The sequence below is a fragment of the Oryzias melastigma genome, linkage group LG6 (assembly GCF_002922805.2).
Source record: "Oryzias melastigma strain HK-1 linkage group LG6, ASM292280v2, whole genome shotgun sequence".
NCBI classification, from domain to species: Eukaryota; Metazoa; Chordata; class Actinopteri; order Beloniformes; family Adrianichthyidae; genus Oryzias; species Oryzias melastigma.
Window position 1 is genome coordinate 29,685,263 of NC_050517.1, and position 17,758 is coordinate 29,703,020.

General features: G+C 43.7%; 2 protein-coding genes across 5 annotated transcripts in view; one reads left to right on the forward strand and one right to left on the reverse strand.

Annotated features, from left to right (window-relative positions):
* prmt7 (protein arginine methyltransferase 7) overlaps nt 1–7,634 on the forward strand; it is an 8,037-nt gene extending 403 nt beyond the window's left edge. Inside the window, exons 2-17 of one of the 2 annotated variants that reach the window (XM_024282534.2) lie at nt 791–827; nt 1,281–1,430; nt 1,740–1,848; nt 1,999–2,111; nt 2,185–2,414; nt 2,491–2,671; nt 2,752–2,879; nt 2,945–3,083; nt 3,156–3,239; nt 3,445–3,492; nt 5,123–5,212; nt 5,391–5,552; nt 6,548–6,622; nt 6,728–6,888; nt 6,963–7,059; nt 7,275–7,634. In XM_024282534.2, coding sequence (XP_024138302.1) covers nt 791–827; nt 1,281–1,430; nt 1,740–1,848; nt 1,999–2,111; nt 2,185–2,414; nt 2,491–2,671; nt 2,752–2,879; nt 2,945–3,083; nt 3,156–3,239; nt 3,445–3,492; nt 5,123–5,212; nt 5,391–5,552; nt 6,548–6,622; nt 6,728–6,888; nt 6,963–7,059; nt 7,275–7,433 — 1,963 coding nt within the window. In that variant the 3' untranslated portion in view covers nt 7,434–7,634. Of the gene's footprint in view, nt 1–790; nt 828–1,280; nt 1,431–1,714; nt 1,849–1,998; nt 2,112–2,184; nt 2,415–2,490; nt 2,672–2,751; nt 2,880–2,944; nt 3,084–3,155; nt 3,240–3,444; nt 3,493–5,122; nt 5,213–5,390; nt 5,553–6,547; nt 6,623–6,727; nt 6,889–6,962; nt 7,060–7,274 lie in introns of those variants that run through there. The other variant, XM_024282536.1, reaches the window with a different exon arrangement.
* A 1,774-nt stretch (nt 7,635–9,408) lies between these two features.
* On the reverse strand, nt 9,409–16,894 carry ciapin1 (cytokine induced apoptosis inhibitor 1). Of its 3 annotated transcripts, none has more exons than XM_036212526.1 (9): nt 16,774–16,894; nt 15,636–15,799; nt 15,364–15,546; nt 14,969–15,048; nt 14,368–14,536; nt 13,851–13,924; nt 13,497–13,618; nt 10,113–10,188; nt 9,409–9,817 (listed from the first exon to the last, which is right to left on the reverse strand). In XM_036212526.1, the coding sequence occupies exons 2-9, from the start codon at nt 15,790–15,792 to the stop codon at nt 9,707–9,709; spliced, it is 972 nt and encodes a 323-aa protein (XP_036068419.1). In that variant the 5' UTR covers nt 15,793–15,799; nt 16,774–16,894; the 3' UTR covers nt 9,409–9,706. The 3 variants fall into 3 exon arrangements, with proteins under 3 accessions (XP_036068419.1, XP_036068418.1, XP_024138383.1); XM_036212525.1 differs by having other exon boundaries at nt 16,743–16,813; XM_024282615.2 differs by having other exon boundaries at nt 15,364–15,507; nt 16,743–16,809.
* Between the last annotated feature and the right edge of the window lie 864 nt (nt 16,895–17,758).

The window sequence follows — 17,758 nt, forward strand, 5'->3', positions numbered from 1 at the left end:
GGGGGGGGGGGGGGGGGGGCAACCCCCCATAATCCACGTGGAATGAAATAGTAAATGGGGTGTACTTGTACTTCCTGTCAACCGTCCTCCAAAGGCCCAAAGTGCTTTACAGTCACACACATTCACACACTCTCACACATTCAGTCACACAGTCACACACATTCACACACATTCACACACATTCACACATTCACACACACACAGTCACTCAGTCACACATTCACACAGTCACACACATTCACACAGTCACACACATTCACACACATTCACACATTCACACACACTCAGTCACACATTCACACAGTCACACACATTCACACACATTCACACAGTCACACACATTCACACACATTCACACAGTCACACACATTCACACACATTCACACACATTCACACACATTCACACATTCACACACACTCAGTCACTCAGTCACTCAGTCACACAGTCACACACATTCACACAGTCACACACATTCACACAGTCACACACATTCACACATTCACACACACACCCACTCACACACATTCACACACACTCACACACATTCACACACTCACACACATTCACACACACTCACACACATTCACACACATTCACACACATTCACACACATTCACACACACTCACACACATTCACACACATTCACACACTGATGGTGGCGCCGCTGCCCACCACTGGTGCCGACCTTCCACCAGAGGAAACTTTCAAATAAGATTGTTATCTGAAACCAGAACTCAATAATTGAGGAATCAGTCATGAAATGTTGTTAATCTGATGATTATTTTCAGGTCCTGTTATGCTGATATGCTGCACGATCATGACAGGGTGAGAACACATTTCTGTGCTTAACCTTTATTAATATTTAAGCATCAGTGGTATTGATCACTGATATACAATCATATTTAACTTATTGATAAACAAAATCTTCTGTTTCTGTCATGGAATCTTCATTTATTTTAACATTATTTATTTTAACTTAACTCAAATAATATTAGTATATTTTAATGTTGGTCTAAGAGGGTCGATATACATTTTTTTAGAAGTTATTATTATTGGACAAATATAACATTCATTTGTGTTCTTTAACCCTGAATACCTTCAGGATCAAAATTAGATTTTTTTTTTACTTTTAGTTTTACTTCTTTTTCTATTTTTTTTATTTTTCTGGCAGCTGTTACCAAGCATGAATTTAACAACAAAAAAGTCAAATTAACTTTGATGAAAGTTGCTCTTGGATTCTTCAGGTTTAAAGTTTAAACAAAGTTTGATTTCTTTTAGAATGAGAAATATTATGAGGGAATCCGTGGCGCTGTGGCGAGACTGAAGGCTCGTGGCGAGACGGTCATCGTTCTGGACATCGGGACGGGAACCGGCCTGCTGTCCATGATGGCCGTCACGGCCGGAGCGGATCTCTGCTACGCTGTGGAGGTACGGAGCCCAGAATCCATCTCTGTGGAGACACTTCAGGATAACTGTTACGGCGTTCACACCAGAGTTCAATGAAGCGTAACCATGGAAATGAAACACGTTCAGAGTCGACACGTTAATGTGAACGTAGCAGGAAATGTTTAAATAACAAAAAAACATGATTTGTTTTTAGTTTTTGTTGGTTTCAGTGACGATCAGTTTTTATTGATGTGTTAATGTTTGTTAAAGTCGTCGTGTGTTTGTTAGCATTGCTCAGCATGTTTTGTGTTGTTGTGCACACAAAGGTGAAGTGAAGGTGTCGTGCTGCAGGTTTTTAAGCCCATGGCAGAAGCGGCTCAGAACATCGTGCAGAGAAACGGTTTTTCTGACCAGATCAAGATCATCAACAAACATTCCTCTGACGTCTCCGTGGGACCAGGTGAGACGGCGCCGACACCTGCTGCTTTTAGATCTGTGGTTCCGTTCGTAAAACCCGCCTGGCTCAGAACTCTGCAGCAGATGTCTCTCCTTAAAATGTCTTTGAAGTCGACGCTCCTGGACGACGTTCTCGTCACTGTCGTCCAATCAGATGCAGACATGCAGACGAGGGCCAACCTCCTGATCACAGAGCTGTTCGATACTGAGCTGATCGGGGAAGGAGCTCTGCCCAGTTACGAGCACGCCCACCGACACCTGGTCCAGGTGAGCTCCTCAGAGTCGTCGCTTCCTCACCGAAGGAGGAGGAGCCTCTGAAATGCGGCGGTCTGTCCTTCAGGAGCGCTGCGAGGCCGTCCCCCACAGAGCCACCGTCTACGCCCAGCTGGTGGAGTCGGAGCTGCTGTGGGGCTGGACGCAGCTGCAGCCGACAGAGGTGGGAGGACTGCGTCTGCTCCCCCCCCCCGCCGTGAGCCGCTGCGCAGGCGCCCACTCGGTGTGCGACGTGCAGCTGAGCCAGGTGTCCCCGGCCAGCTTCACGCCGCTCAGTCCAGTCTGCAGCATGTTCAGGTGAGCAGAAGGTCCGGTTCTGCTGGGACGCTCGACGCCCGCCGCCGCTAACCCCTCCTCCCTGCCCCGCCTCCAGCGTGGACTTCAGCAAACCAGTAAGCAGCGCCTTCCAGACCCACTCCTCCCAGTTTGTGGCTCGGGGCAGCGGCAGAGGTCAGGTCGTCCTGTCCTGGTGGGACCTCCACATGGATCCCGCCGGAGACGTCGTGTGCTCCATGGCGCCCAGCTGGATGTATGCTGACCCAAAGGGGGCGCCGGTGAGTGGCGTTTTCCGCAGCGGCGTCCCACTTCGACCTTAAGGTTCTGCGTCAGCCTCAGACATGAAGGTGTGTTTCAGTGGCGGGATCACTGGATGCAGAGCGTCTACTTCCTGCCTGAGGAGAGTCCGGTGACGGAGGGCGCCGAGCTCTGTCTGACGGTCTGCCATGACGCCTACAGTCTGTGGTTCAGCGTGCAGCCGCACAGGTACTCTCAGTTTCAGGCTGAAGCGGCAGCGTCTTCTTTCCTCTGATGTTTCCTTGACGTTTCAGCCAGAAGGACCAGCAGACTGAAGCTCCTCCCCCTCGACCCAACTGCACCTGCCAGGCTCACCTGGTCTGGACTCGGCCGCGGTTCGGGGAGCTCAATGACAGACGGCGTACGGAGCGTTATGTTCAGGCTCTGCGCAGCGTGAGTGAGGATCAGCACCAGAACCGTGTCTCGGGTCGGTTCTGGTGAGTTGATCTGTGGCGTTGACTCCAGGTTCTGAAGGAAGACGGCGTCTGTCTGAGCGTCAGCGATGGAAGTCTGCTTCCTGTGTTGGCTCACCTGCTGGGAGCTAAGAAGGTATCGCTGCTGTAGAGTTTGCTGATGGAGATGTTTCTGTTCTAACCAGTTCTGGTTCTCTGACGATGGAGGACAGAGACTCTGAACTCTATTTGTAAATGTGTGTTGACTAAAAACCTTCATTATGAAGCTCTACCCCCCCCCACCCCCCACCCCCGTTGTCCTTCATCTGTCGGTCGGTTTCTGATCTGCTTTCGTCTCTCAGGTCTACAGCTTGGAGAACTCCAGAATGTCCAAACAGGTGATTGAGCAGGTGAGTCTCTCTCTGATCCTGGTGTAAAGTCGTCTTTTCATGAGGATTCTGCTGTTTTTAGTCAAAACACAAAAACTTGTGGTTTTCTAGGACATAGTTTCTGCAGAGCGGCAGCTCATCCAGCTGCATTCACACCAGATTCACACAGCAGGAACGCCGAGTTTCATTGTGAGGTCGATGTACAGACGTCAGCTGAGCTCCTGCGGTGCGATGCGGGGGTCAGACACGGCACACGCTTTGGACACGTGACGTTTTCAGGGACTCGATCAACGAGTAGAAAGTAAATCCAATATGGCCGCTCAATGTCAGGATTTTCATCCTGAACTTCCATCTATTTTCTTAACCCGCGAGGTTGCTGGAGCCTGTCCCGGTGAAGGGGGGGTTTCCTGTCTCGGGTTAATGGGGACAGAAGTTCCTCAAACGGGGCAACAGACGGGAGTGACGTTTAAAACGAAACGACGGTCATCCACAGCTCTGCTGCAGGAGGGAGGTACACCTCGCCGGGAGAGACTGAAGCCTCGCTTCACTGAGCGGTCTGGTCCAGTCCGCTATTTTGAGCATTTTCGTTGTAAAACGGATCCATTAAACAGTTCCGACCCGTACCTGTAGGGGGCCCCCATGTGTTGTAGGTCCATAGAAAAACAGGACGGTCGGGGCGGAGTCTCTGTTTCCACCCACTGATTGTCAGAAAGTGAGGAAGACAAATGAAAATACCAGTATAGCGCTGAGCTAGCTTAGCTAGCAATTCCATTTCTGTCTTTACAGCGTTTTTTTCTCAGTCGCCCACAATCTTCTTTAAACAACATTAACTTCCTGTTCTCCACGATGAACTAACAGAAAAGACGAGCTGCTGGATGACCTCCATTGTTGTTGCTTTGCTAGTCGTCATGCTACAACGACACGCTAGCGTCTGCAGCACGCTTGAAAAACAAACCGCTCTGTGGAAGCGAGGCTGAACTCTGAGGAAATGTTTGTCAGAATTTACTGGACCGGACGGCAGAGTGGAAACGCTCTTGAATGATCTGGTGAACTCAGACGCAACTTGCCGACGCCTCTGTAGAACTCTCCAAAACATAGAAAGCCACGCTACTCGCTCAACATCTGCCATGTTTTCTATGACGCGGTTGCTCCTCCCACACACGGCCAGGTCAACGCGGTTGCTCCTCCCACACACGGCCGGGGCGTTGACGACATATTCGTGCAGGCGTTGAGCGGCAAATTTGACAAACGGCGAAAGAGGGACGGCCAGAACAAATCTGAAGATGAATGCAGCTTTAGAAATTCACTTCTGATTTGTGGGCGGGGCCATTGGTGTGGAGCAGCTCCGCCTCCACTTCCCTTTGCCTTTTACTGATGGATCAGAACAGAGAGCTGTGTTTTCATATTTTCAAACAGCTTTTTTCGTTTCCTCCAGATTCTCAGTTTGAATACAGAAATACTCAGAAATGCAATTTTGAGTTTAATTTCTTTATAAATGTGAGATAAAAAAACTAAAAACTCCATTTTCTGTGGGGTAGGTCCTGAAAACGCTGAGATCCACCAAAACCTTTTCCTTTCAGTCCAGAGTCCGTCTCTGCCGACGTCTTAGAATAACAGAAACAGGAATAACCGGTAAACCGTCCCGCTGCAGGTCATGGAGGCGAACGGCGTAACGGCAGGTGTGGAGCTGCTGGAGATCAGAGCAGATCACCTGAGCAGGAACGACCTCGGAGACCAACAGGTGAGTCCATTGAAGCTGTAGAGGCTGCTCCAGGTAACGATGGATGTTTGACATATCAGACAGTTGAGGGTTAATGCGCCGCTCTTATTCTTTAAATTACATCGAAACGAATGTAAAAGTTGGTCTTTGACTCATGACTGACAGCAGACACCTGACAGGTGTGTCCCGTCTCTCACAGGTCTCACTATTGATGGGGGAGCCGTTCTTCAGCACCAGCCTCTTACCGTGGCACTCCCTGTTCTTCTGGTACTGTCGCTCCGCCCTGTCGGGCCTCCTGCGACCCGACGCCACCATCCTGCCATGCTCCGCCTCCCTGCATGTGGCAGCTGTGGAGTTCCAGGTTAGAGAAGCGTTTCAATAGCACTGGATATATTTGAGGTCTTCTCCTCTTTTGCTTGAAGACTTTAGTGGTCCGATTCCTCTCATGAGGAGTTAGTGAAGATTCTGACGTTCTCAGGATTCTGCTGGACCTGAACCGCTGATCTACAGACCTTTGGCTGGTGGTTCTGCCAGGTTAGTCAGGACATAAAAACTCTGGATCTCCATCAGAAACAGAGAAGCCACTTAGATGAGCAGCTGAACATCTTTTGGATCAGCTAATCTCAGGGATCAGCTGATCTTAGGGATCAGTCTTTGAGGTCTGTTTGTCCTGAAGATCAGAACAGAGAAAAACCGTTTTAGTTTAGGAGCTGTCCACAAAACTCCTCTTCAGTGTTTGTTCTGAATCAGAAAATACTATCGGTATTTAGTAATATTTTACTTTTTATTTTTATATATTTGACCACATTTTTAAATTGTTATAGTTTGGATCTACAGTTGTGTTAAAATTACTGTCAGTTTTAATAATGTATTGTTTTGCATTTTTATGTTTTTAATGATTTTATTGTTAGTTTTGTTAGTTCCTAAGACATTTTAATGCTCCTAGTCTCTTCTTTAATAAAGACGAATGTTGTGAAACTGTCACGGCTGACAGGAAAGACGCTTCAACTCATCACGACTCTGCAAACTCTGGAAAAGTTTCTTTAGCTCTGAATGAGATCTTTTAAAACATCCCCCGTTGACCTACGGCCAACGGGGGATGGTACGAAGCGGTCCGGCCTAATGGGTCCGTTCTATAATGGAAACGCGTAAAATACCATACCGGTCCAGTCTGGTCCGGACCACTCACGAGGCTTCATGAAGCTTCACGAAGATTCATGAAGATTCATGAAGATTCACGAAGATTCACAAGGCTTCATGAAGCTTCATGAATCCTCTGTTCTGTGTAGACTCTCTGCAGCTGCCTCGCTGTACTCCAGGCTCTCAGATTTGGTTCCCGTTCTTGTTTCACTTCAGGACTTGTGGAGGATTCGAGCCCCGTGTGGTCGATGTGAAGGCTTCGATGTCTCTCCCATGGATGAGATGGTTCAGGTAAAACCACTAAATCACTCCAAGGATGAGAAGACTTTCACTGACTCTCTGCTAAGAAATGAAAGTCTCACCTGTGGACTCACCTGGACTCTCCTGTCCTCGCAGCGCTCTCTGGACTTCCGGGAGTCGCGGGAGGCGGAGCCCCACCCCCTGTGGGAGTATCCGTGCCGAGCTCTGACCCCGTCCGCCGCTGTCATGACGTTCGACTTCACCCAGTGTGTCCCCACCCAGCCAATCAGCAGCCAGGGCTCCCTGCCTCTGGTCAGGTACGGCGTCTTCCGTTGGCGTGCTCGACCTCTTGGAGGCGTGGCTTCAGGCGTCTTTTCCACCTCTGTTTCAGGAGCGGTCGCTGCCATGGAGTCGTGCTGTGGATGGAGTATCAGCTGACTGATGACATAAGCGTCAGCACAGGTCTGACTGCACCAATCAGTGAACAGGTACCTCTCACCTGATGGTCTGACGATGAGGAACCGGACAGTTCTAGAAGAATCTGTAAACATTTATTTTTAGATTTCCTCTGCAGCAGTTTTCATGAACGATTCCTAAAATGTTCTGCTGTGTTCTGAATGAGTCGGATCAAAGCTCCACCTCTCGTATCCAGACGATCGGGTCTGCTGGAACCGACTCAGCTTCATCTGCTCCGTCTCTGCAGGGCGGCTGTGAATGGAGTCGGCACAGGAAGCAGGCGGTGTACTTCCTGCGGTCGCCGTGGCAGAGTTCAGGTGACGGCGGCGCCGCGCTGTCTTACAGCTTCACCTTTGAACCCGGCTCAGGTGATGTTAGGATGGACTTCAGCGTCGGCGCTCTGTGACGACAGACAGTCTGGAGATTCACTCTGGAAATGTTTTCTATGATTTATTTGGATTTCATTCTGAAACTCAAACATAAATGATTCCTTTACAAAAAGATGGAGTCCGTCATGTTAAAGTATAACAGGTTTTATTCAGCTCTGAAAACAGAATCTTACTGAATCTTTTTCCTCAAATATTCAATAAAACCAAATAATTGATTAGGTTTAGTCTCAGTTGTGGTGCTTTTGTCCTAAAATAAAACTATTGAAGGAAGAAACAAACTGGATTGTTTGCAGTCTTTCTCACCACACTGAAAATACTGAACCGCTTTTTCAAAATAAAAGTTTTCCTTTCATTAAATCTGAATGTTCATGTTGGCGCTCGGCCGTCGATGAATATAATCTGATCTAGAGTTGTAGTCTCTTCAGATCAGGACTCAGGATCAGACGGATGACTCCGGCACTCCTGGAGAAACCTGCTGATCCTGCCGACAGCAGATCCAGGTTTCAGGGATTACAGAGAAAAAAAGAGTTCTGGATGTTTGTTGTTCTGTCTCCTCGTCTTCAGGAAGTTGTGAGCGTTCAGCATCAGACTCCTCACCTTAGATTACCTGCTAATGCGCCTCATCAGAGTCGCTCAAACAGAACCTGGAACCGAGCGGTTCTGGTCGTCATGACAGCAGCAGCATGGATCTGATTCTAGGAGCTGACAGAGAACATCATGTCATCTCACATATTCATCTGAATTTATCCATTTTAAAGTAATCGAGTCACTTCAAAACCTGCTTTTCATCTGAATATTTCAACACTTCAAAATGAGAATTTCACATTATTCTACGTTTAAATAGTAGATCTGTTTGTGGTCTCAGCAGCAGCACACATGTAAAAACAGTGTTAACACTCAGATGAAAGTATTAGTCTCCTTCCAATGAAAATCCAGTTTTTTGAGTTATCATGTCTGTTCTCTTTCAGAAGAAAAATGACAGACAAATATAATCATAAATCATTTAATTTCTGCATTTCCGAGTATTTCTCCTTTTAAATCAGTCAAACTGTCTTGGACAGACTCTGTTTGAATGAATGATCTTCTTTCCATCAACAGCTCTGCTGCACATGCACTAAACCCTCATCTGTTCCTAGTGTCTAGTTCAGGTTCTGGAGAAGAGAAGATGGTATCTTCACATTGACTGCAGTCAAATGAGCCGCCGTTCACATTTCTGTGGTCAAATCAGCATCACTGGATTTTTGGTGTGAGTTTCATCCAATACTTACGGTAGCAGGACTGAGAACGCTGGAAAATCTCCACCAGACTCCACGGAGCTTCTTGATGTGACCACGGAAATGTGAACGGCGGCTCATTTGACCGCAGTTGGAAAGGATTGTAAATCAATGAAAGAGCATTTTGATGTTAGCTTTGATTATTTTATCAAGAACTCTGAGAAACCAATGATTGAATGTATTGATCACAGTCAATAAACATTGGAGAATTAGCTAAAAGAGTCTTTGGTGAACTGGAAGGAGAAAGAATCAGGATTTTGGAGGAAGTTCTGTCCATGAAGATCTTCACTTCCTCGGATCAGAACCATACGGCTGGACATCACCCAGATTGATGGATGTTTTTATGTAATAACGGTGAAGATTTACGTTAGCGAGACACAGAGCTATCATATCAGGGGCGGAGCTCCAACAGTCACGTCCCCTCAGAGGAGATCTTGGAATCAGAGGCTTCAGATCAACATGAAAAATGGCTTTTAAAGACATTTAAGTTGTGGGATTTTGGTTAAAAATGTCATTAAAACACTACTGGGAATGTTTTTGTAAACAAGAATATTTTCACAGGGGGACTTTAAGAGTAAATCTACATTTTTATCTGTAAATGGACTCAGACATTCCTATAACTGCAGAGAATCTAAAACCACTTTTGCTTTATTTACTTTATTTAACTTGGACTTGTGGAGAACAGCTATGAGCTCTGAACATCAAACACATGAATGCCTTCAAACTGAGCCTCTCTGGTTTATTGTAAAACATGGATCATCATCCAGATGAAATGCAGATGCTGTGATGTTTCATGAAGACACAAACGTAAACGGGAAGAAACTTTCTGGAACGCTGAGCTTTGGTCTGAGTGACACTCTCTCTCATCAGCCAATTTATCCTCCGTGGATCATGTGATCCGTAAGATCAGATCCGCCTCACAGGGATGAAGATGAAGATCTTGCTGTCGTCTCTGAGTGTGGACTGGTTTCCATAGAAACGGGAATGTGTGGAGGAGAAGCGGCGCCTCCACAGACTCAAGCGTCCGTCAGCGAGTTGTCATCAAGGACGATCTTCTCTCCGGGTTTGAATGCTGGCATCCCCAGGTACGGGCAGCTGGCGCACCTGAAGGCGTCGCCCAGGTAACACTGAGAACGGAAACAGCAGGTTAGTTTAGAGGCAGACAGGAAGAGGCAGACAGGAAGAGACGGACAGGAAGAGACGGACAGGAAGAGGCAGACAGGAAGAGACGGACAGGAATAGGCAGACAGGAAGAGACAGACAGGAAGAGACGGACAGGAAGAGGCAGACAGGAAGAGACGGACAGGAAGAGACGGACAGGAAGAGACAGACAGGAAGAGGCAGACAGGAAGAGACGGACAGGAATAGGCAGACAGGAAGAGACGGACAGGAAGAGACAGACAGGAAGAGACAGACACTCACACTTCCACAGGCAGACTTTGGCAGCTCGGCTTTCTGCTTGGCGTTACTCTCCAGCTCCTCTGCCAGGCCGCATGTGCTGCACAGAGTTAACCCAGAAACACAACGTGATGAAGCAGAAGAGAACTTCACATCTGTGGAAAACATCCAGATTTCAGCTCTCAAAATAATCCCATATCATTACCCTCCCACCACTTTTCCAGGTTAATCTTCAAATCCCTTTTCTGAAGATCAACTCCTCAAATCTCTGCTGATCATCCTGAACAGACTCCAAACGGTCATGAATGATCTTCTGTCTCCTCAGCTACATCTGATCTGGTTTGATTTGGATCCATTTCTGACATTTTACTCTGAATGTTCTGATGAGCAGCAGCTGGAATCTGGAGGTCATGTTCTCTACAGTCTGGTCTCTGTGACTGACCGTAACTTTGGATCCTTTCTCCTCTTGGTAATAATTCATTCATTAGTAATTAACGGTAATAAGAGCTAAAAGTACAAAGTAGTTTGTAAAGAAAGCAGAAATGTTTAGAAGTGTTTAGCAGATTTTTGGTGCAGTTTTGCACATTTGTTTTTGATTTTACAGCACATTGTGTTCAGCATCCTGATTGGCTGTTAATCTTGTCAATCAATCTCAAGTATGGAATAAATTCAGCTTTTCAAATCTACAGAAATCTTTGATCGCGATCAGATCTTTGCTTTGATCCTGGACTTATTCTTTAAGAAAGTTTAGAATTTAAAGTTTAGAGACAAAAGTGTGTCTAGTGTGTAGAAGACTCTCCCGGGCTCGGCAGAGTTCATTTTTAGAACAGAACTCCTGGACTAAATGAGGGAACGTTTGTGTTCTTTAAAGGAGAGAACGTTTGTGTGTTTTAAAGGAGAGAACGTTTTTGTTCTTTAATGAGAGAACGTTTGTGTTCTTTAAAGGAGAGAACGTTTTTGTTTTTTAAAGGAGAGAACGTTTTTGTTTTAAAGGAGAGAACGTTTTTGTGTTTTAAATGAGGGAACGTTTGTGTTCTTTAAATGAGAGAACGTTTGTGTTCTTTAAAGGAGAGAACGTTTTTGTTTTTTAAAGGAGAGAACGTTTTTGTGTTTTAAAGGAGAGAACGTTTTTGTTTTTTAAAGGAGAGAACGTTTTTGTTTTAAAGGAGAGAACGTTTTTGTGTTTTAAAGGAGAGAACGTTTTTATTCAAAAGGAGAGAACGTTTTTGTTTTTTTTAAAGGTGAGAACGTTTTTGTTCTAAAGGAGAGAACTTTTCTTTTTTTAAAGGAGAGAACGTTTGTGTGTTCTAAAGGAGAGAAGGTTTTTGTTCTAAAGGAGAGAAGGTTTTTGTTCTAAAGGAGAGAACGTTTTTGTGTTTTAAAGGAGAGAACGTTTTTGTTCTAAAGGAGAGAACGTTTTTGTTCTAAATGAGAGAACGTTTTTGTTCTAAAGGAGAGAACGTTTTTGTTCTTTAAAGGAGAGAACGTTTTTGTTCTTTAAAGGAGAGAACGTTTTTGTTTTTTAAATGACAGAACGTTTTTGCTCTTTAAAAGGAGAGAACGTTTTTGTTCTTTAAAAGAGAGAACGTTTTTGTTCTAAAGGAGAGAACGTTTTTGATCTTTAAAGGAGAGAACGTTTGTGTTCTAAAGGAGAGAACGTTTTTGTGTTCTAAAGGAGAGAACGTTTTTGTGTTTTTAAAAGGAGAGAACGTTTTTGTTCTAAAGGAGAGAACGTTTTTGTTCTTTAAAAGAGAGAACGTTTTTGTTCTTTAAAAGAGAGAACGTTTTTGATCTTTGAAGGAGAGAACGTTTTTGTTCTAAAGGAGAGAATGTTTTTGTTCTTCAAAGGAGAGAACGTTTTTGTTCTAAATGAGAGAACGTTTTTGTTCTAAAGGAGAGAACGTTTTTGATCTTTAAAAGAGAGAACGTTTTTGTTCTTTAAAAGAGAGAATGTTTTTGTTCTTCAAAGGAGAGAACGTTTTTGTTCTAAATTAGAGAACGTTTTTGTTCTAAAGGAGAGAACGTTTTTGTTTTAAAGGAGAGAACGTTTTTGATCTTTAAAGGAGAGAACGTTTTTGTTCTTTAAAAGAGAGAACGTTTGTGTGTTTTAAAGGAGAGAACGTTTTTGTTTTAAAGGAGAGAACGTTTTTGTTCTTTAAAAGAGAGAACGTTTTTGTTCTAAAGGAGAGAACGTTTTTGATCTTTAAAAGAGAGAACGTTTTTGTTCTTTAAAAGAGAGAATGTTTTTGTTCTTCAAAGGAGAGAACGTTTTTGTTCTAAATTAGAGAACGTTTTTGTTTTAAAGGAGAGAACGTTTTTGTTTTAAAGGAGAGAACGTTTTTGTTTTTTAAAGGAGAGAACGTTTTTGTTCTTTAAAAGAGAGAACGTTTTTGATCTTTAAAGGAGAGAACGTTTTTGTTCTTTAAAAGAGAGAACGTTTGTGTGTTTTAAAGGAGAGAACGTTTTTGTTCTAAAGGAGAGAACGTTTTTGTTCTTTAAAAGAGAGAACGTTTGTGTGTTTTAAAGGAGAGAACGTTTTTGTTTTAAAGGAGAGAACGTTTTTGTTCTTTAAAAGAGAGAACGTTTTTGTTCTAAAGGAGAGAACGTTTTTGATCTTTAAAAGAGAGAACGTTTTTGTTTTAAAGGAGAGAACGTTTTTGATCTTTAAAAGAGAGAACGTTTTTGTTTTAAAGGAGAGAACGTTTTTGATCTTTAAAGGAGAGAACGTTTTTGTTCTTTAAAAGAGAGAACGTTTGTGTGTTTTAAAGGAGAGAACGTTTTTGTTCTAAAGGAGAGAACGTTTTCTTTAAAAGAGAGAACGTTTTTGTTCTAAAGGAGAGAACGTTTTTGTTTTAAAGAGAGAACGTTTTTGTTTTAAAAGAGAGAACGTTTTTGTTCTTTAAAGGAGAGAACGTTTTTGATCTTTAAAAGAGAGAACGTTTTTGTTCTAAAGGAGAGAACGTTTTTGTGTTTTAAAGGAGGGAACGTTTTTATTCTAAAGGAGAGAACGTTTTTGTTTTTTAAAAGAGAGAACGTTTGTGTGTTTTAAAGGAGAGAACGTTTTTGTTCTAAAGGAGAGAACGTTTTTGATCTTTAAAAGAGAGAACGTTTTTGTTTTAAAGAGAGAACGTTTTTGTTCTTTAAAGGAGAGAACGTTTGTGTTCTAAAGGAGAGAACGTTTTTGTTCTTTAAAAGAGAAAACGTTTTTGATCTTTGAAGGAGAGAACGTTTTTGTTCTTTAAAAGAGAGAACGTTTGTGTGTTTTAAAGGAGAGAACGTTTTTGTTCTAAAGGAGAGAACGTTTTTGATCTTTAAAAGAGAGAACGTTTTTGTTCTAAAGGAGAGAACGTATTTCAGTAAGTGCTGCACATCTGAAGGCAGCAGACAGCGTGGATGAAGATGCAGCACCAGTTCTTGCAGGCTTTCTTTTTCTTGGCTCCTCCTTCCCCGCAGCCTGCAGCTTTTAAAGACGCCGGATCAGGTTTCTTCAGGTCATCGTCGTCCAGCAGAGCATCAGAGTCCAACAGATCCTGGAGATCAGGATCAGATAAAACTGCATAAAGCTCCAGGGAAAGAACGTTTAAACTGGACTGAAACCAGTTTGAAGTGTTTAAAGTCTTTGCAAATTGAAACTGAAACCTGAGTTTAGCAGAGTCCTAACATTTCTCAGCATCATTTCAGTACAAACGGTTCTGGTCGGGATGTGAGGATTTCTCTGGACGTCTGACGGCAGCAAACCTCCGTCCTGATGCTGGAACTCACCACGTCGTCGTCGTTCATGTCGCTGGCCGACAGCGTCCACATCTTCACCGTGTTTGGGTCCAGCGCAGGTTTCTCTGAAGACAAAAACACATCTGTGTCTGCTCCACACAGCAGGAACTGAACAAATTCAGCTTCAACAGGTCAATAAACATCGAGTCGCCATTATAGAATCACTAGAAGTTATTCAAGAATTGTAATTTAAAATATAACAATAAGGATTTATTACAGGAATAATTCTACAGCAGGAGAAGATGAGAGTTTATCACACGTTAACGTCTGTAACTCTAAGCTTTAACACGTTTCCTCGTTCTAAATGAAAAGTAAGAAGGAAAATCCTCTCATCGCTGAATTTAGAGGAAAATTCATTTTGTTTTTATCTACATTTTTCTGGACATAAATCAAAGTCATAAACTGCAAATAATGAATAGAATTTGACTTCTTGATGGGATTTTATCTAAACTTTATTCTGCAGCAGCTCAGACCAACAGAACGGAGAACCAACGTCTCACAGACAGACCTGCGTTTGAGCTCTTCTTCCCGAAGGACAGCTTGATCTGGCTGGACGCTCCCACCTCGTAGTCGGGTTTGCAGGCGTTCATCCGGACTCGGGACACGCCGTCTCCATGGTAACCAGAGGTCTCCCTGAGAGAGCTCAGCGCGGCAGCAGAGAGCTCAGATCGACTGACCTGAAGGCAAGAACGACGAGGAAGATGAAAATCTCTGGTTTGAGACTTTAAACTTTAAAACCAAACAAAGAAGACTGAGATTTAAACTAACCAAACTTTAGGTTTATTTGAATGTTTCAGAAGATTTTTATTTACGCAACTTATTGACCGTGAATTACTTCATGTTCTTTATGGATCTTCTTCAGTTTTTAAAACATCAAATATTTTCAGAAAAGCTTCATGATTATGATGAAGAACATGCTCTTCTCTTAATAGAGAATATAATAACTGTGATATTCTGATCAAACCACTTTCAGCTTAAAACTGTTTGAAAACATTACAAAGAATTTTCAATAGAAAACATGTTTAACTGAGTTACAATAAACCAACTGAAGCTTGACGTCCGACACTTGCAGACGAGCGTTTGTGAGTCTGAAACATGACGGTCTTCACCTCAGTCACTGACATGAAACCAGACAGTTTCAGCGCCGACATCAGCTTCTCTGCAGTCCTCACACTCTGTGCTTCTGTCGCTGCAGCACAAACACAATGACAGTTTTAAAGACTTTTCTGATCTTCATTCGTCTGAGAGAAACAGCAGAAACATCTGACCTAACAAGAGACACGAAACGTGTCATGAAACAATTTAGGCGTCTCTCCAATCAAATGTGCAGCTTCAACATAATATATCGTCTTTAAAGTTATAAACGTTCAACTAAACTGATATCAGCCTCTGGCATGAATGCAGACTTCAACATCTGATCAGAACCACCAAACTGGAGGAGAACATGAAGCAGTTCTGACACCAAACTCAACCCGACCATCTGGACCCTAAATGTCTCTCTTACCTGTAACCGGTTCTTCCAGGACCAGCCTCCCTCCGGGTTTGAGAACTCTGATCATCTCTGCGAGAGTCTCTGGGCTGTGGATGGAAGAGCTGTCAGCCAGAAGGCCGGAGAGCAGCCAGTCATAGGTGGACACGGGGTGAGAGGCTGCCAGGAACAGAACCCGGTCAGACATGCTGGTTTCAGCTATAACATGTGAATTCATCCGGACGTCAGAGCACGTCTGGAAATGCTGGATTCATTCTCCTGCTCTCCATGTTTCTAGAATAACTCACAAATCATCAGCATCTCCATGTTTTCCACCGACACTTTTCCCTCTGCACCCACAGCAGCCCCCACTTCCTCTGCGTACGCTTTCAGGGCTGCAGGTCCTGATGGCTCCGCCCACACCAGCAGCACTCGGTCTCCTGGTTTGATGCCAAGGTTGGCCATCGCTGACCTAAAAATGAAGGTTAGAGTTAGGGTGAAGTTCAGCTGAAGGAAGGAGCTCCTCCATGGATGGACATGACGGAACATGCAGGCTGAGTCCTGAAGTTTGTCTGATTATTCCAGCGACCGAAGCGCCAACAGAGTAAGGAAGGTGGTGTTTACACCACAACACGGTTATAATCCAAGGAGAGGAAATAACAGGCTGCAGGTCTGAACCGGGCCTGAACCGGGCCTGAACCAGACCTGAACCAAACCTGAACCAGGCCTGAACCAGGCATGAACCGGGCCTGAACCAGACCTGAACCAGGTGTGAACCAGGTCTGAATCAGACCTGAATCCGAACTGAACCAGACCTGCCGCCGCCACCACGGTCCAGGTCAACTGAAGTTCAGGTATCAATCTGACATGTTGAGAAGTTTTTACTGAGATTTTGGTAAAATAGTTGAACCATAAATCCTATGAAACCCTGTAGATTATAAGAGTGTTTTATTTAAGCTTGTAAACAGGAAGTCTGAAAAAGAGCTCTGTTGTAATTATCTCATTGTTTACAAAAGTTCTGAAAGCAGAAAAAAACTTTAATTTCCTTTTATTCATTTAACAAATCTAAATTTTGCTGCTAATTCACGAATTCTGGAAAACTGTCAGGATTTTATGATGCTTTGATTCCAGCTAGCTTAAACAAACATGTAAGACCCGAACGAAGAACAATGTAGAAGTTTCTATTTCCTTCTGATGATAAAATAAAACCAAAGATTTAAATAATATCTGACGGCAAAAGGCGCGAATTAAAGAAGTAACAGAAACCAAGTGACGCAGAAGCTGAAGACATGTTTGCGTCTTAAATGAAACCGCGGTGACGTGGAAGCAGGAAACGCCTCCGCGCGAATGAATACTTTAGATTCCGTTTTTGTTGTAATATTGTCATTAGAGTTATAAAGTCAAATAATACTTACATTTAAGAACCGGGACACAAACGTAACTCACCTGCTGTCCTTACGAAGTCAACTCAATGACGTCACAAAACAAGTTTCCGATTTGTACTTTCAAAATAAAAGTGAAGCATACAGTCTATGGCTACAACCATTGACCGTATACGAAAAAGCTGGACAGAGCATTGAGAAACAGACAGTTATTTCTCAGTCATTTTATATCTCCGAATAATCATTCTTCCTCTGCTGCTTTCTGATTAACTTCTTTTTTCTAATCCTAATTTTTTTATATATATTTTCTTTCCATTATCACAAGTTATTAGAGTTATAAATTGACCAATCAGATGGCTCAATAAGCGTTTGTGGGTCTGACGTCGACCGTCTGGGGGGTTTGATTGACAGATGACGGGTAGCCAATGGGAGCAGACTTCATCAATGGGTCCGTGAAGACCTTTTAACACCTACTTTACAATTCAACAATGTACCAATCATTGTCCTACTGTTGTTTTCCTCAATGGAATGTACCGATGCAGCAGTTTAAAACAACAAGAGGAGCATGCTGTCGACATTTTTAGATGAGGATTTACTCTGGAGAAATAGATTTCACTCTGAGGTTATGTGCTTTGGACTTTTTGTTTGTTTAACGTTCGTTTTTCTTTATTTCACTATTTTGATTGTAGCTTATAAATTATAAGTTGTGTATCATACGGAATGGTACAGCTCCTCCATAAAATCACCAACCAAAGTTTCATCTTCTTCACTTTTCCAGCTTCAGCCTGAATTAGACGCAGCCGTCTGAGGAGCGCGAGAAAAACTAGAAAGGACCTGGTCGTATTTTCAAACAGAAAAAAGATCCAGCTGTTCACTTGTTAGGATGGTTACTTATTTTAAATACCGCTGAACGCGCTTCTCACGTGCATCTGATCAGACTGTAACGTGGCCGCGCATGTTAAGTAACAAGCTGCTGCTGCGTGAGGGGGGGGCCGTGCGCCCCTCTGCAGCGGCGTCACCCCAATGCTCCTTTTATCTCGACTAAAATG

What these genes read in the sequence shown, in the direction of transcription:
- ciapin1 (XM_036212525.1), bottom strand. An exon ending in CATGGAGATGCTGATGATTT is followed by an intron (nt 15,547 to 15,635) that starts GTGAGTTATTCT and finishes CACATGTTATAG; the next exon opens with CTGAAACCAGCATGTCTGAC. An exon ending in AAGAAAGCCTGCAAGAACTG is followed by an intron (nt 10,189 to 13,496) that starts GTGCTGCATCTT and finishes AACTCTGTGCAG; the next exon opens with CACATGCGGCCTGGCAGAGG.